Genomic DNA, 18341 nt, shown 5'->3' with positions numbered 1-18341 from the left:
AATGAAAACTTAATTAAAATATATAAATTACACAAGACATCAAAAATAAAAAAAAATGAAAAATATGTTTTCAAGGTTGGGAATTGTATGATGATTTTTTAATGTTTAAAACTTCATTATTTATTTAAGATGTTTGTCATTAAGTGGTGAATGAATTTAAAAGTGATTCTTTTACAATGAGAATCATTTAGAGGAAACTCACTCCCTTCCTAAAATATACGAAAAAAACATAATGAAGTTAAAATATATGATTTTTTTGTCAAGAATAAAAAATATATAAGATAATGGAGCAAAGAACAACACAAAATAAGAAAAATGAGTAGATAAGTCCAAAAATCTTCGTCAAACATAAAGGTATAACAATACATAAAGATTTTCACAAATAAACCACATCTAGATCAAATAGAAATAATTAAGAAAGAACAAGACATGTGTAGAAAAAAAAAAAAAATGAGACGTACACATGCTGAATTGCTAAAACACGAACCATAACAATTTTGTGACGGTTTCGCTTCCTTATCCTAGTCTTTGTTGTCATTGAAAGTCATGTATATGTAATCTACAAAAAGAAATCTCTAGGTTGTATAATATGAGTCTTAATAATACATTAACAAATGTTAACATTAATATCGGGTGTATAAAGAGATTATATTGTGGTTGTTCTTATACTAAATGTTTTGGCTTATGTTTCGAAATTTATCTCATTAATTTTAGCTAAAATATCTTAGAATTTACCATGTAAAATTGTTTTTGCATAATCGAATACTAACTAATTTATAAGTTAATTTATAAGCTAGTTTTACTAAATAAACTCTGGATATAAACTTTATATACTATAAATATAAAATTTATACATAAACTATCTATAAAATACTTAAAAATATACATTTTTCTTATAAATATTTTGATTAAATATTTTTTTATCTAATTAAAATAATTTTACCATTTGGTAAAATATATAGCACTAGAATCTCTTTGTGAAGATCTAGAAAATGAATATTTAAGTTGTAGAATATTTAATAAAATGATACTTGAATATATTATTAATAAAATACTAAATTATAAATATATTTTTCAATTATTGAGTTCATTTTATAAAAACTTACTATCTCTCTAAACTCTCTTTTTCTCAATATTTCTTTATCTTCTCTTTAAAAGATTTATCTCATTCTTCATCCGTTCTTTGTTGAGCTCACAACATATTATTCTACAACTTTATCGGACCAAAATCGTAAACAAAGTAAGTTCTCTCTGTACCTTTTTTCTATAGCCAAATTTGTTTTCCTCGATTGCATGCAAGTAGAATTGATCACATGTGGTTCAATTTTACTCAAATTAATTCTTTGTGTGTATGTGATCTTTGTAGTATGTTCACATTGTTGATTTGATGTTCTTTTGTGTAAATAGAGTTACCTATATGAGTGAGCTAAAATTGCTATGTGAAGTTAGAGATTTGCATGCATATTTGGTTGTTAGATTAGGGATTGATTATGGGGCTAATTAATAAGTGTGTTGAATTGAACAAACTAATTTGATGAAATTGGGTATTTTGAGTGATATACTAGGATATTCAAATTTGCTTTGTCTAATGATAAAATTTAAACTATAAAATGGTAAATAAATGGAAGGAAGTAGGAAGATCATTTGGACAATCCAATGTGGGGTAACCTAGTATAGCAAAATCAAAGTATTGGGCGCCATGTGAAGGTAGATTAAAAATTCCAAGTCGGTGAGCTCATGGGAAGGTAACATTGGGTGCCACTCTAAAAGCTTTTGGCGCTCTCTGGACAATAAACTCGAGTGGTTTAGGGTGTTAGGTGCCACGATAGACGGTTGGACGCTTCCTTTACAAAGAGCATCAATGGTTTTGGCGTTGGGTGTGAGGTGACTACAGTTAAGTGCTATTGCAAATTTTTAAGTCAAAGAGCCTCACGACTACTAATGCTGGGGAAGATCCACTGGCGTTGCCTGGTTTTGCAATTGTATGTCCATTGTATGACTTTTAAATGAATTTTAATTGAACATGGATAAATTATGGATGAAAAGAAATATGTATGAAATATGTGAATGATTATATATATACTTTTGTTTTTAATTGGATTTCACTTTGGTTAGATATATATGAGTTGAAATGAGAGTCTGGAGATTTCCAAGATGGAAATGCTACTGTTTAAATGTTGTTTGAGTTCATTGATGTCAGAGTTCAAAGTGAGACTATCCTAACTCAACTAAGTATTGAACTCACGTAGATAAAGATACTTAGAAAGAAAGTTAAAGGAGATCTGGATCTGCATCCGTAGATTTGACCTTGAGGGTTAAATTTACTAATGGGTTATTTACCCTATTATACTTTTGGTATGAGATGTAGTCATGAGATAATGATGACTCTTGATGGAAAAGGGTGTGTAGGTACAAAATCTCATATTCTAATCAATACATATCGAGTCTTTCAAGAATCGTGTCGAGTGTATGATTATGAAAGAATGTGAATGTGTCATGAAAAACTTTATGATTATTTTAGCTAATTATCTGTATTATGAATTAATGTGTGAATACAATAATATGAAACATCCTTTATTATAACCATAATGTAAATTATCACTAAAAATCTATATCTATCTCTTTATATATATGATATTTTATTGTGGTCATACGTAAAATTGTTATTATGGCCAAAAATTTTTAGTTTAATTTTAATAACTTTAACTTATTCTTTTATGTATTTTGATCTTTCTATTATGGTTATGCTACTCATGTGAGTAGAAAGTAACGCAAAAGTTGATAAGAAACAACACTATGCTGTCAAGAGATAATTGATGAGTCATAGTTATAAGCATAGATACTATAAAAATATTTTGTACCAGTCTTAAAATTTTTCTGATATTTTAAAATGTTGTTTTGAAAGAAAAGTTTATATCTTTAAAAACTCTACTTAATATGCTTATATTTATTGTCATAATTGTGTATTTTGATAACTGACTGGAAGGACGTGATAAATGCCCTTCCCCTTAGTATTAAAAATTGAAAATTGGGTTGTTACTCTCTCCGTAAAAAAATAGTTATCTCTAATATTTATATTTTCTTTAAAAAATATATTATTTTAACCGAATATATAATTGATTTGTGCGTTGAATTATTGTTTGAAATAAAAGGAAAAATATAATTCTGTTGTGTCCTTTTATTATTTTTGCGAGATATATTTGTTATTCAATTTAATCAATAAAACACATTCCAGTTTAAAATAACAATAAACTGATTTTTATTATGAAAATCACTTTTCAAAAACTTTTTAGATTTGTTTAAAAGTTACCCTCAATCAAACACGTTCTCGCATCAATGACAGATTTGAACAGCACACGACCACGTCCTTCTTTCCACGTAAATTAAAATCCGAAACAAAAAGTATATATATCTATTTGTTTATAGATGAAACGAACCGTTTCTACCTTACTTGGTCCCCAAGTCACACGCATAAGCCATACATAGGATCCGCGCGTCAACCCCAAGAATTCTCTGGATTTTCCGCTCCTAATTACCATTATTGCTAGATATTCAATATTCTCTTTAACTAATACAAATCCACACAAATTAATTTGCATTATACCACTTTAAACAATTTTCACACCCATATATATTTAGTTTAGGTTATTATAGAAACTACTCTTATATAAAAATATACACATTTAAATTAAAAATTTATTTCTTATCACAAATAATATACACATGAGATAATATGTTATTTATATTTTTTATGGTATATCTTTATTTATTTTAGGTGAAGTTTTAGTTAAATCTCGATTAAGATGCGATGAGATTAGAATATAGAGTGATAAAAATGTTCTAGTAGTAGACTGAAATGTCGGAAATAGCCCTAACCGCCTCTCTATATTTTCAAAACAACACCTAAAACCCCACAACGCGCAGCACAACACCGCACCACCTTTCTATAAAGTGGTGTAAACCCTTGGGTTCTGTTTACCACGCAAAGTTCCAAACGCAGACGCGCGTTTTCAACATCAACGATTCGCCGGAAAAATGATAGATGCAGGAGCCGCGTCTCTTGCCGTCGTCTACTACGACGGCAACCGTGAGATCAACGTCGGCACTGTCGTGGTGGACCCCTCGCTCAACTTTAAGAGTCTGCTCTCGGTCTTAAGCCAGATGATCGGGATCTCTCCTCATCAGTTCTCCGTATACCTCGCCGCCATCGACACCGACCGGAAAATTCCAATTACAGCCAAGGTCAATCTCGCCGCCGTGCGCCGGGAGGTTACGGGGCAATATTTTTTCGTCAAGCGCTCCAAGCGCGCCAAGAAGGCGTATGCGAACGCGAAGAAGAAGCCGCCGGAGAAAGTCATGCTCCTCCGCCGCGCCGCCGCCGGAGATCCCCCTTTCAATACGACGTTCGGGCCGCCGATTCTCGGTCGCGCTGACTACGAGAAAAGATTGATGAATTTTCAGATGGAGAGGGACTCCTTTCGGATGAATATGAGCGCCGCAATCAACGGCGTCGCCGTCGGGAGAGAATCACCGAAAACCGTTCCCGCCTCCGCTGCCATTTGCGAAGACTGTTTGAAGGCGAATACGGACGGAATCAACGTTGCTTTTCACCTGTGCGTTCTCGATACGGTGACGGTAGGGTTCCGGTCGTCGGCGGGACCGATTTCCAGGCCGGCGAGAAATTCCGGTGAAGACGGCGCCTAATTTCTGTTGGCGGTTCAGTTTTTTGTTTGTCTCCGACCTTAAGTGAAGAATTGTGCATAAAAAAAAGGAAGGGATAATGATCACGTGTGGAGGGGTATACGATAAGCCAAAACGAGGTATACCTTGAAACTTAAAAGTTATGCTTCACATTTAATTAATTAGTTTTTAGGTGACTATAGGCATAGTATATAGACTATATTGCCCTAAGGGATTGGGCTTTTAATTATTATGATGGATGTGAAGTGTTTTCTGGAGAGAGGGTTGTTTTGGGAATTTCATATTTGTGTTGCTTGTGTGACACTATATGGAGAATGATGCAATGTGGTGCATTTGCAGGCTTGGTAGTAGTGTGTAGGGCCTTATCACTTCAGAGAGGTTGAAATGTTTGCTCATCAAATAAATGCTTCCTCTTCTTTTGGCATTGCATAGTGCATGAAACTTGTACCTCATAAAAGAGTGAAAATAGATAATTTTTATGTTATGCTAGAAACTTCGTGTTTCGATCTTATCTTGTTCAGTTTAAAAGGCATGTTTGGCTTTTCCATATTTGTTTTTACACTTTAGAGCTGTGAAGTTAATCTATTGAAGGATGTTAGTTGTTAATTTTTAAGCAATAATGTTTTTTTTCTTCCTTATGTGACGTTTGGAAGGGGTCGCCACTCGCTCCGCACGTTATGGAGGAGATTTATGGTTTTAACTTTCCGAGTCTTAACTTTAGACTTTGATGAACGAAGAAATAACTTGATTCGTTTTAGCAAAATTACTGTTAGTAACAGACAAACAGAACGAAGTAATAGTGGACTTTGAATCACCATTCATGAATGATTCAACTTGCAGGTCGAAATAGAGAGCGTGTGAGCCATACATTTTGAAAACCCTGGTATCTATTTGTTATTCCTTATCCACTCTAATTATTGTTTTTATTCAATTCAATAATTACCGGATTATCTCATCACAATAACTTTTATTTTCATTGAAATATGATGGGTTTTGAACCTTTTGCAAAGCTTGGGATACTGATCTTTGGTTCATTTGTTGCTATATTTAACTATCAAGCAATTATTATGAGATATTATTTTACAATTCTATATTGGAGCTATGTAAGAATTTGGGTTGGGTTTGGTAAAGGAGAGCTAATCACTTTCAATGTTAAATTCTGTTGGAAGAGACTTCTAAAGGTAGGAAATTTGGATCGGGTGTACATTTTTAGTCACAAAACTTAAAAAATATGTAACAGATGCACACAGGAATCTATTCATTAAATGTCCAATTACTTTATCTAACTCTGAAGTTAAATGTGCATTATATAGACTTTAAACTTGAAAACGTAATTTGGGAACAGTAACTATTAGACTTTAATGAAAAGTGAATTTGAAGAAAGAAAACACCTATACTTAAAAGTAAGAATAAGATAATTGAGTTTATGTGCTAATGAGAGTTTGATTTTTATTTGTGTATATGAAAATAAGGGTTTTTTTTTTTTTTTCTTGATGAAATATTCTTGGTCTGCTGTCAGCAGAGGTAGATCTTATTTTGGTGATCTATGAAGAAAATATGATTGCTTGGGAATTCTTTGGAAGTTAATGTATGATTTCTGAGTTTTTGTTCCAATATTATTCGTATGGGGTTAAAGTTATGGATAATTTTTTTATTAAGCAATTGAAAAGACATTGGGTGTGATAAATTTGGTTCTCTTACAATTATCAGTAAAGAGTTAATTTATATTTTTAGAACTATTTAGTAGTGAAATCTATTATATTTTATATATTATATAACTATTCTTCAATGATAATTTTCTAGGAAAAGTTGAAATTTATGAAATTATTTTAATTAGTTAAAAGAATTAAATTTTAATTTTTTTGAAGAGGAATTTTAGGGTTAGGTGTTACAAAGTGGGTTGGATTATAGTTTTGAAGTCCATTTGCAATAACTTGGTTTGTCCAATCTGTCACCAAATTAATCCACTACATGTTACTTAACTAAACTAGCAAATTATGCGGGCCTGTCCAAATTTTCTGATTTGAGTAAGAAAAAAAATGTTGTTACGGTCATATATGAATATTAATTTTTAATTTCGTGGATACTCGACCTGACTCGAATCTCCAATTTATAAAAGCAAAATTTTTGTTTTAACATAATTTTATGTTGTTGCAACCCTTGATTCTTCCTTCTTCAGTTTTATTTTTCTTTCATGTCCATTATTAGGGTATCAAATTTTTTGGCTGTCATGGTGTTGTTATTGTTGATGTTGTGGGAGGTGGTGGTGGCATTATTTGGTGGCCACTGCTCGTCTTCTTTCTTGAGTTCTTGTTGGTATATGTTTTTTATTATGTGATATCTTCGTCTTTTTCTTTGGTTCGTGGCTATTGTTATTATTGTTGCTTTGGTTCCTCTTTGGTTTAGGAAAATTGAAAATTATAGGTGAAAGAAATGATCTTTGAGGATATGTAAAGGAGGTGCAACAAAGATGTATATTTATTTATTTATTTTTAGATATATTTCATGATCTTTGTAATTTATGTTACTCATTTTCTTCCAATTTCCTTTTTTTTCTTCTTTGTCTTTTATCTGGATAACTCGCTGTACATCTGATTTAGTCATAATTCGAATAACTAAAAAATCCGACTAATCGAAGAAGCTAAATAATCGGACAGTTTTAAAATTTTGAATTCGAATTAATGAGAGTATTAGACCCGAATTCGACTCATTTTATTCATTCCTAAATGTGAAAGTAAGTTTCTCTATCTCTTTGGCTTGATCCTTTATATATCACATTTAACTCTTTTACTTACCTAATTTTTCTTATTAATATCTCTTTGGCTTGTTAATATATATGTAAAATGTGCTGATATTTATTTTTTAAATTATTAAATATTATTTTAAAATGTATATATTAAGATTTATTTTTCTTAATCATATAATGTTTTAATGTTATAAATTTAAATTATCCTATTCAAATTGAGAATTTGAAAATTTTAAGAAATTTAAATGGGTTTATCTAAATAAAAATAAATAAAAATGACTAAAATTTTAAATTCCAATAAAAATGGTGAATTTCATTAATATTGTCTAATATATATATATATATATATATATATATATATATATATATATTTTTTTTTTTTTTTTTCAAAACACTATCTGTCACTGACTGACTGATATTAATTTACCTTTTTTATACAAACTGAAACCAAAGGTCATGTTAACAATGGATTTTGATTGGTTGGTATATTAAAAGTTTATATTGATTGTTTGTGTAAAAAGTATTTAAGGGAGAAATTATAACCATTGAATTTTAAACAGAAAATAATCATGGGCATACGAAATTATGCTCTGAATTGTATTTGCAATGGTTAAATAATTCCGATGTCGGACCAATGTGTTTGTTTTTGACAAGGTGAGGTAAAAGAATAGATATGTTACAAATTACAATACTTAATAGCTTGTGATCTTTACCTAATTATACTTTTTGTTGTGGGTCTTCAGTTCTGATCCCTATCTTAACTTAATAATATTTTAGGTTGTAATTATCTAGATCACCTTTTGTATTAGTGATTCAATTGCATCTAAAACGGGTACAAATTTCTAAAAATTAAGGATTATACCATTTTGAATGGGTCATTCCGTTTCCTGGGCTTGAATCAACATTGTCAATTCAGAGTCCAGAACTAGTAACAGATAATCATGTTTGATCAATTTAGAGTAATTATATTTTCCTTCTACAATGTTTTTACAGTATTTATTTATCCTCACAATAACCATTTTTCATTAGTTAACATTATAATTTATCATCTATTATTTATTTCTCCAACTTCGACTCAATCAAAGATTTCTTGTCATCACCCTCAGTTATTATGGCAGATTTACCTATACTTGTCATAAAAAGTTTAATTTTGATTGCAAAAATATCATCAGTCAATTTATTATGATAGATAAACCTACATCCATCATAATAAGTTAACCTTTTATTATAAAATTGACACCAATTAACTTATTATGACATGTGACTACACCTGTCATAATAAATCATCATTAATTTGTATTTTTTCATTTGTGCTTTAACAAAACCTTTGCTTTTTACTTAAAATCTTAAACTCTATTCTTAGTTAACACTTTAGCTTGTGCAGAGGAGTATCCTAATTCTTAATCATCCACACCTCAGTCCTTGTCACAATTATTTCTACTCAAATTTCTAGATATTAATATCTCTAGGAATCTTTCACATCTTTGAAATATCTCGGAAATCATATTTTCACTAAAGTTAAGCACACTTTAAATCTTGTATGTATAACTAAAATTTAAGAGGTGATGCTTTTAAAATTGGAGTCCATGCATGTTATCTTTTCCTTTATGTTTAGAGTTTTGTATAAGGGTGGCAAAATGGGCTAGCCTGACCCATTTTGGCCCATCCTGTTCTTGGCCCGCTAAAAATGGGTGGGGTGGGTCCGGTCTCCCACTGTAAAATGGGCTAAGAATTGCAACCCGCTCTACCATAAGGCAAACCAGTCGCCAGTTTTTTTTAATCTTTTTTTAATTTTTTTTAATTTTTATTTATAAAATTTGTTTGTATATATATACTAATAAATGAATATTTAAAACATATTTGATCATATATTTTTTAAGTTTTTAATTGATTAATTAATATTTTTAATTGGATAAATTTAAATAACTTTTATATTTACATGTTAAATTACTTATTATAAATAATAATTGAAACTTAGGTTTTAATTGTTAATGATTTAAATTATAATAGTATTCTATATTTACATCTTTACAAAAATATAACATGAAAAATTTAACATTTTTTGTTATTTTTAATTTAAATTATAAGAAAAAGGGTCAATGGATCAGGGTCGGTCTTTGTCTTGTCAGTTTGACACACTAAGCATGTTGGATCAAAATGGACTAATGAATTGAAAATGCTAGTCCGATCCGCTCCATTTTGCTGGCTGACGGGTTGGTCCGTCAGATCCAACTCATTTGCCATCTATAGTTCTATATCTAGAATAATCTGTTTATTAATCAGGTGTGAATTCTTGTTTTAATTTTTATGTATTAAGGATAAGTAATATTGGTATTATTTTATTTTATTTTATTTTTTTTATCAGCAAAAAATTAAATTAAATTAAAGAGAGTACTTAAGAGGTGCTCTAACCCTTATACAAACGATCATGAACAAAATGATGCTCTTACATATCTTTGCATTCCAATAAAACATAATTTTTAGCCTGAACCAAACCCACATGTACCATCTTTGTGACTCTCAATCATAGATTTAAATTTCCAGCAGATAGAATTTTTATTATATAGATTTTTATTTTATTAAATACACGTTATTTGCTAATTTAAAAGCACGTAAAGAAATATTAGTCTTTTTTTTATGTGTATGTATAAATTTAGGTGATTTGGCACATTGTGAAATACCATAAACGTCTAGTTTATATTTAGAAAAGTTGATTATAACTAAACGATAAATTTACATATATAGACCTAATTAAATTTCCCAATGTTTTTAGGTCTAAAAAAAGATGGCAGATACAAATTTTTACTAAACAAGTCAACTTACAACGCAACTCGTGTTGAACAAGGCACTGTCTAGTTGTTTTTTCTATCATCGTTTCCAACATCTATACTATAAAAAATTGAGTGTGTAAACTGCATAATTCATCAGAACATTTGTACGACAAGTTTTCCTCAAACATGGCACCTTCAATTCTTCGTGGTGAATCCAGGGTTGACAGAACTAACACTTACTCCTTAATTCCCGTTTCCCACGACGAAGACGAGAACGAGGTATCATGTGAGGAGTTCTGTGGAACTCCTTGGCGAGTTGCTAGAACCTTTGTGGGTTTGATTGCAGTTGTTGTTCTGTTGGGAATTGTTGTGATAAATGAACATAACATCAGCACAATGTCGCATATTGCTCCACCCAGATTTTTCATTCATTCTCTGCGTGTTTCCACGTTCAACATCTCCCAGGGAGAGTTAACAGCGACGTGGAACGTGGACTTAGCCATCTCCAACGAGGTGAACTCAACGTTCATAAACATTGTGAACTTCAAAGCCATGATCTTGTACAAGGATGATATACCTCTAGCACTGAGTTCCCCGATTCAACCAGAGAATTTATTAGACGCACATGGGATTTTCTCCGTGAGTAAGAACGAGAAGAAGACGCTGCATTTGAGTTTCAACACTACTGGGTGGGAGAAAGATCAACCGGTGGTGGATGATGATGTGATTCAAGAGATCGATGAACAGATGAAAGTGGGTGTTATCAGCTTTGGATTGAAGATAAATGTGGAAGCTGAAATGGATCTTAACATGATGAATGTGCCCTTGACCATGGAACCTTATTGTTCCAATTTGGAGGTTGATTTTGCACCATTGGAACGAGGTGAGGCTGCGACAATATTGGACAATGATGTTGATGAGGTCAAAGAATGCTTTAACAACGTAGATCAATTGAACGATTTAGGGTATTAATTAAGAAACTCATCAAGTTTTGAATTTTGACCTAGCATTCGTGCGGGTTTCATGCAAGGGTTTGGGCTCTTGTTTTTGGTTATTTGTAGGGGAGGAGACAAGAAATTTGTAACAAAAACAAATGGCTAAACCTATACGTTACTTTATTATTTTATGATATATGCCATTTTTTTCGATTCTATTGTTTTAATTTGATCTTTTTATATTTTAATTTTTTTAATTAAAATATCTAATAAGTTAATGGAATTTCTTGACATGTCTGTCAATAAAGTTTTTTTTTAAAGTTTAAATATTGACGTGGACTTTTTAAAAAATATATATAAAATATTAAATCGAGACTTTTACAACTCGGTTAAAGAAATTAAAAGGAGCAATTTTTTAAAAAACATAAAACTTGTAAAAGTTAATGTGCCGAAATCCAAAACATAAAGGAATATAAAATTAGCCTCTTTAGCCAAAATAACTTATGGCTAGCTATCGATTTATTTTGTTGAGATAATTAAAAATTGATTTTTTGGGTGATGAATAATATGTATAGATAAAGTTATGAATATCTGCGACAAGTATTTTTTTATTTTTAAAGTGACATTAAATAGAATGCATAAATTCAATAATCATAATTCTAAATTACTAATCATAACCATATTTCATAATTCACACTATAAAATAGCAATCTTTATTTCATGTCGTAGTAAACCATAAATTCATAACTCATGAATATAAATAAAATAAACCATTTAAATAATTTTTTTATTACCAGTATTGTTTTTTAATTCGTAATTCTTTTTTATGTTTTTTATTTACATGACTGTCTTACTGAGAATTGGATCCTCCTTTTCAGCAAGCCCCGTTACAAACTCATGGGCCATTTCTTCTTGCACCACCATAATTTCTACCTGCATTTCCCAAAGTAAATTGAAAAAACCAATTTACCCCTTTATTCCGATCTTCTTTCTCGAGGTGCACTCTTCTACTATATCCTCTTCTACTAGATTATATAATTTAAAATGTAAAATATGTATTTCGAATTTTAAATTGCATTTATCATTTTACCTTGCAGTATGATTCGGTATATAAATTTTGGTTTTCAGATTATATATTTAAAATATTTTCGGATTATTTATTCCAGAATTGAAAATGAAAAAGGATAAAATTAGAATTTTAAAAATGTATGGAGGTGTCAGAAGAAATTATGGATGTGCAGAAATGCCCAAACTCATGACGCCTTCCTGAGGAGCCCAATAGACTCTCTTCCTAAGCCCGATAACAATTTCTTATATCTCTCTGCCTAATAATTATGTGAGTTTAGTGATTATGGATTTACGTTATAAAATAATTTTAGATTGTTATCCAATTCTAAATTATGATAATTATGAATTAAGTTAATTATAATAAAATTATCATAATAATTTACGATTGAATAATATGATAAAACTATATTATATAGGTGTATAGTTTTCCCTACAATTATCATACCAATATTCCTAATTCCATTTATATGTCAACGTCATAAATTTGTTGTCATTCTCATCATACTCAAACATATTTTTACTCTATTAAAATAGAGTTCCATTTATTTTGCATATTTTTATTTATTCTATAAAAATATAGTTCCATCTATTTTCAGTCTATGTAAATATTGTTCCTTCCATTTCAATCCCTACGAAAATATTATTTAATATTAAATCTCTCATATCTTATAATTGTTGATTTTTAAGTTAAATATGTTTTTAGTTCCTTAATTTAAGTAAAAAATAAAATTAGACCATTTTTGAAACTTTGACCTAATTTAGTCATTAAATTTTAGAAATGCATGAATTTAGTCCTTTTAATCAAATTTTGTTAAGTTTATTTAACATTTCAAATGTGATTTATGATTGTATTTGAATTAACATTAAAGCGAAAATGTGTCAAACAGTGTAAACAATTCAAATACTATCATGAAATGCACTTGAAATGTTAAATAAACTTAACAAAATTTGGTTATAAGGACTAAATCAACGTTTTTCTAAAGATGAAGGACTAAATAGGTCAAAAATTTCGTAAAGGGACTAATTTCAAATTTCACTAAAATTTAAGAACCAAAAACATATTTAACCCTTTTAATTATTATAATTAATTATAATTATTTCAATGTTAAAAGTGAAAAAAAAATATTAAGTCATATGGCGAAGGGAAAAAGAAACATTTCAAATTGAGATAATAAAGATAATCGTATCGTTTTTATTTTATATTTCATTCAGTAACTTTAATATTGTATTCCAATTTATTACATATTGGTATCTAATAATTTTATAATTTTATGTAATATTATTAATATTTAATAATTTTTAATCTATTACAAATTAATATTTATATATAACATATAATACTAATATATTGCAACTGTAATGCTAAAAGTACAAAAAAATTATGATTTTTTTTTTATTTGTGGATAAAATTTATGTTTTTGATATATTTTTTTCTTGAACCGCTTAAATTATAATATTACATTAATATATGGAAAATAAATTTGAAACATCTATGTAAATTATTGAATAAAAACTAAAATAAGATGTAGGACTGTACTTTTTATATTAAATAATAAATATATTTTTTTAAAGTAAATTTTGTGTAAAACGCATTTTTTCTTTTTTTATTATTTTATTGGTGCTCAGTAAATTAAAAAGGACAAAGTCACTCTACTTGTTCTTTTATTCAGAAATCCTTTTAGTTTCCACTTTATTCTTCTCTCAACTTTGTCCATTCTTCCAAGTCACTATTCTTTTCTCCTTCTTATTCTCTTCTCTCCTTAGAATATGAGTTATGGCCATTGCGGAATTTTGCACAGAGCTGAGCGAATGTCTTTCTTTTTGTGTAAGTAGAAAATTTCAAACCCTAGTCTCGTATCTTTGTTTTTAGTTTGGAGTCTTGTATAAGAGCCTCATTTTCGCCTCCCTATGCTCTTACGTTTAAGTTCTTTGGTCTATTTTGGGTGTGGAGCTCATCTCTGTCTAGGACTTTCTTCCCAAGAGTAGTATAACAGTTCAAGATGAGAGAAGCTAAACCTTACTTTTTGCACGATGATTTTGTTTGAATTTATGGTTGTGTATTGATGTTTTGTTTGGTACCTCAAATTAATCTGTTGATGTTGTTCTTTGTGGATGTGAGATGAAATATCCCTAATTTCATGTTTGGGAACATATGGGTTAGAAAAAATTGGGGTTTTTGTTGAATGCATGTGATTTAAGATAAATTTGATGAGAATTGAGTTTGTAACGTGAAATTAGAGAGGTGTCTGACTTACATGGGGCTTAAAAAGAGTTTTAGGTTCATTTGACGTTGTTAAATTGCAGAATTCGTGTTTCTACGTTATGCATACTCCTTGGGCGAGTTGAGCTTTCTAACTTTGACTTATCTCGCAGAATTTTGAATTCCCACTTTGTTAATTGTCGGATCGAGCTGAAATTTTTACAACAGATTCTAGACATATGATGCTTTGTTTTGACCATTGTGATCCTTGTTTGGAAGTCTATAGTGAGAGCAGTCTTTTTTAAAGGTTCCCGTAGATTAAGTTGTTGATAGCTTTGACCTTTATCACTTGTTTGTTGCATAACTTTTTCTATAGGTATCGAATAAGATTGATTCTTTTTGCATCGAGTTATTGATTAAATTATCTTTCACTTGATTGTAAGAACATAATTTTTGGATATTTTTACAAGTTGCATTTTAAAAAAAAAAAAAAACCCAACCGATTTGCATATGTGTTATTAAGATATAATGTAGTATATTTGGTGACTATGTGAATGTGTGGGGATTATATGAATTTTTGGAATGTAATGATATAATAAATTGTGATGACGACCTTGCCGATGGATATGCGTATTGTACATTGATGGTATAATGTATGAGACTTGACTTGGTATATTTTTGTAAAATATGTGATTGCTTTACATTTGAAATTTGAAATGGCAATTATCCTTGTATTGTATGTGGAGTATGTGAGGATTTCATGGAGAAATTCATTTGGTGATAAAGTAGTGTATGTAATGACTTAAGGATTCAAGTAAGGTTACATCCTAACACTCTAATGGATTAATTAGACTCATATAGAAGATTGGTTCATGTGATGAGAGTAATAGGAAGTCATAGTCTCTAGCAGGATAATGACCTTAGATGAACATGGATTAACCTTGTGTGTGGGGTAGGGTGAAACCCATTGGCAATAGTTTTGCGAAGTAGTAGAGGCCACCAGAAGTGCAAATTTCCAGTGAATCTAATTTCATTACATGTATCTGGATAATCGAATTAGAGTTTTTTTTATCAGCAAAGAATAAATAAATAATAGAAGAACACTTATGGGGTGCACCAACCCTTTTGCAAAGAAACAAAAAAAATATTAAGCCTGCACTGCAATGCAACACTTCCCTTCAAGGTCAAACTAACCTCAATCTAGCAGAAACAAAAAATTCAACAGATACGGGTACCACCCAACAAAGACCCATAATAAGCTAAGAGTAGCAAAACCATTACTTAACTACAAATCCATTAAAATCCAAAATATAGGCAAAGATATAAACTAAGCAAAATCAGATGATGTTGCTATATTTATAGACATGATCACTATCCATAGAATCCTTTGTTTGCTATCACATATTGCTGCTTGTTCTTAATAACTTGTTTGTTTATCTGTTAAAAAATATTTTCATTAGCTTACCCTTCTCTTTTCTATGCTTTGTTTTCTTGTGATGTTTTCTTTTTGCAATGATCACCAATCTTTGTGAGAGCAAACTAGGGAGCCATTGGTGATCGTCAAGATGGTGGAGATGTTGCCGTTTAGATTAGGCATGTTGAATGTTTCTCTTTTGAGCATCTTTGGAAGAACTATTTATGTTTTGTATGCTCTGTTGAACAATCTTTTCACAACTTTCATTGTCTTTATTGGTGTTTATGTTAGGTTGTTTCACGTCCATGATACTTCTATTAATTCTAGTACATTTTGGATGATTGTAATAGTTATTTGTGATATTTTATTTATTAAATTTTTTTGATTAAATAGAATCTCACACCTTACAAATTTAATTATATCAACTTTAAATATTACTTTTTTTTTACCTTAATTACATTAACTAATATATTTCAGTTTTAGAATGAAATTTACTATAATTAATGATAAAGATAAGTTAGTCAATATATTACTATAATTTTTGTTTTTAAAGAAGTTGAATTCAAGTTCAAATAAATAAATGATCAAAATTTTATATTTGGCAAGGATAAAGTGAACCTACCCGAACTTGTTTATCAGCTTTAAATAAAAGAGCAAGTAAGAATTAACAACTTTATATGACATTAAAAATGTGATTTAAATGTGTTAAAAAATCAAAATTCAGATAAAAATATCATATTTAAAACTCCTTGAATTGGTTAATTAAGATTATTAAAAATGATAATTCTCTTTTTACAAATATTTAAATCTAACTTTGTGCTAATTGATCTACTTAGTTAAAATACCAATTTAAAATATAAAATATTTAAAAAAATAAATGTTGATTATTAAGCAAACTAGAGCATATCTGAATCTGAATCTAAGGTTACACTTCTCAGATTTTAGAAGAATAAAATTCAATTCAATCAAAAACAATTATCATTGAATATAGCATTGGATTCTAATATGAAACCTATATAAACTCGACTCATTAAATACGACACGTTAGATTACATGTGAATTGATTGAATTTTGTTATTTGGCTGCACAAAATACTTGATTTAGGTTGATTTGTGATTACATAGGGTTATGTTGATATATGGTGACACAAACTTTTTATTTGTTCAGTGATATATATAATTTTCATTTGGTAATCACCATTCCAAAAAAAAGTTTTTGACCATGCACTAGTGCAGTAAGGGCTTTTTGCCCCGGTTGTTTTCCTCATTTTGCCTCGGGTCTGGAACCGAGGCATATTGGGACGAGGCCTAAAGACACCCCTTTTGGCCTCGGTCGTTACCCGAAGCCATAAAATTCCTTTTATGCCTCGGTTCTAAATGAACCGGAGCCATAGTGTTCTGTAACCTTGCCAGCGAAAAGCAGCAGCCACCACCATCTTCTTCCACCGTGACCGCGAGTTCCGGCATCGCAACAACAGCCAGCGTTCCGCAATAGCAACAACATTGTCTGGACCTGCAACCACCAAGGCAGCACCTGCAACGTTCACCATCAACACAGATCCACTGCCTGCACGCGAGCCAGATTCGAACCATCATCAACGCTCCGCAGATCTGAAACTGCGACCAACGCCTCCATTGCAGCAACGAGAGCAAGATGCATTCTTCGCAACGCTCCAACACTGATATGCACCATTAACGCTCACGCAAAGCTTCATTGCGCCGCGACACACAACCTACAACAGCAGCGTCAACGAGCCATGGAACCTGCACTAGCCACCGCAACTCCACCATCTCCGTCGCACAGCCACATCACAGGAGAAGAAGAAGCACAGGCAGCAGCGCATCCAACCATCACCACTGCGCCTGGAACAACCATGCCAGAGGGAGAAGAGAAAGGGTACTGTTGCAGAGAGGGGCGCGGGGAAGAAGAAGAGAAAGGGGGCTCGCGAATTTGGTGCCCTAATTAAACCATATGGCCTCGATTATTAATTAAACCGAGGCATATAGCCCTATTTGGCACCGATTCAGACCCACCCGAGGCCAAAGAGGTAACGACTAGTGGGTTTTTGGCTTCGGGTCTGTGTAACCGAAGCATATGAGCCTCCTTTGGCACCGGTTTTTGGCGAACCGAAGCATATACATCTCTTTTGCTTCGGGTTAAGCTGAACCGAGGCATAAAAGTTGTCTGAAATTGCAAAAATGCCACCGCGCCATTATATGCTTCGGTTCCTGGACAACCGAGACATATAAGGCGAGGTAAAAATCAATTTCTGCACTAGTGATGATTATTTTTTATATTGGATTTCGGTTTTCAAACCAAAGCATATTTATGTGAAAACATGACCTTTAATCTTGTTGTCCATAAAAAAAAAAAATTGACATTCTATTTTGATTCACAAACTATCCAAAGCCAATACCCTTTAAATAATTAATTTAAATTAAAAAGGGTATTTAAACACTTTACTACATTTAAACACTTAAAACTATTAAAAAATATTTTATATATA

At 30.7% G+C, this 18341-nt stretch overlaps 2 protein-coding genes across 5 annotated transcripts; both read left to right on the top strand.

Moving 5' to 3' along the window:
* The first annotated feature begins 3900 nt into the window (after positions 1-3900).
* LOC114189580 (uncharacterized) lies at positions 3901-7200 on the top strand. 4 transcript variants are annotated; one of them, XM_085675483.1, is made up of 3 exons: positions 3901-4820; positions 5542-5584; positions 7108-7200. In XM_085675483.1, the coding sequence occupies exon 1, from the start codon at positions 4036-4038 to the stop codon at positions 4702-4704; it is 669 nt and encodes a 222-aa protein (XP_085531609.1). In that variant the 5' UTR covers positions 3901-4035; the 3' UTR covers positions 4705-4820; positions 5542-5584; positions 7108-7200. The 4 variants fall into 4 exon arrangements, with proteins under 4 accessions (XP_085531609.1, XP_085531610.1, XP_027933985.1 ...); XM_085675484.1 differs by having other exon boundaries at positions 6910-7200; XM_028078184.2 differs by lacking the exon at positions 7108-7200 and having other exon boundaries at positions 5542-5710.
* A 3009-nt stretch (positions 7201-10209) lies between these two features.
* On the top strand, positions 10210-11336 carry LOC146884505 (uncharacterized). Its single transcript, XM_085675441.1, has one exon. The coding sequence runs from the start codon at positions 10405-10407 to the stop codon at positions 11188-11190; it is 786 nt and encodes a 261-aa protein (XP_085531567.1). The 5' UTR covers positions 10210-10404; the 3' UTR covers positions 11191-11336.
* The last annotated feature ends 7005 nt before the right edge of the window (positions 11337-18341 follow it).

This window comes from Vigna unguiculata, chromosome 7 (genome assembly GCF_037176805.1).
Source record: "Vigna unguiculata cultivar grain cowpea cultivar isolate G323 ecotype 2 chromosome 7, ASM3717680v1, whole genome shotgun sequence".
Classification (NCBI taxonomy): Eukaryota; Viridiplantae; Streptophyta; class Magnoliopsida; order Fabales; family Fabaceae; genus Vigna; species Vigna unguiculata.
The sequence above is the reverse complement of the archived record's forward strand: the minus strand, read 5'-3'. Positions and strand labels throughout refer to the sequence as shown.

Excerpts from the sequence above, each read along its gene's own strand:
- LOC114189580 (XM_085675483.1), top strand. The coding sequence starts at position 4,036 with ATGATAGATGCAGGAGCCGCGTCTCTTGCCGTCGTCTACTACGACGGC.
- LOC146884505 (XM_085675441.1), top strand. The coding sequence starts at position 10,405 with ATGGCACCTTCAATTCTTCGTGGTGAATCCAGGGTTGACAGAACTAAC.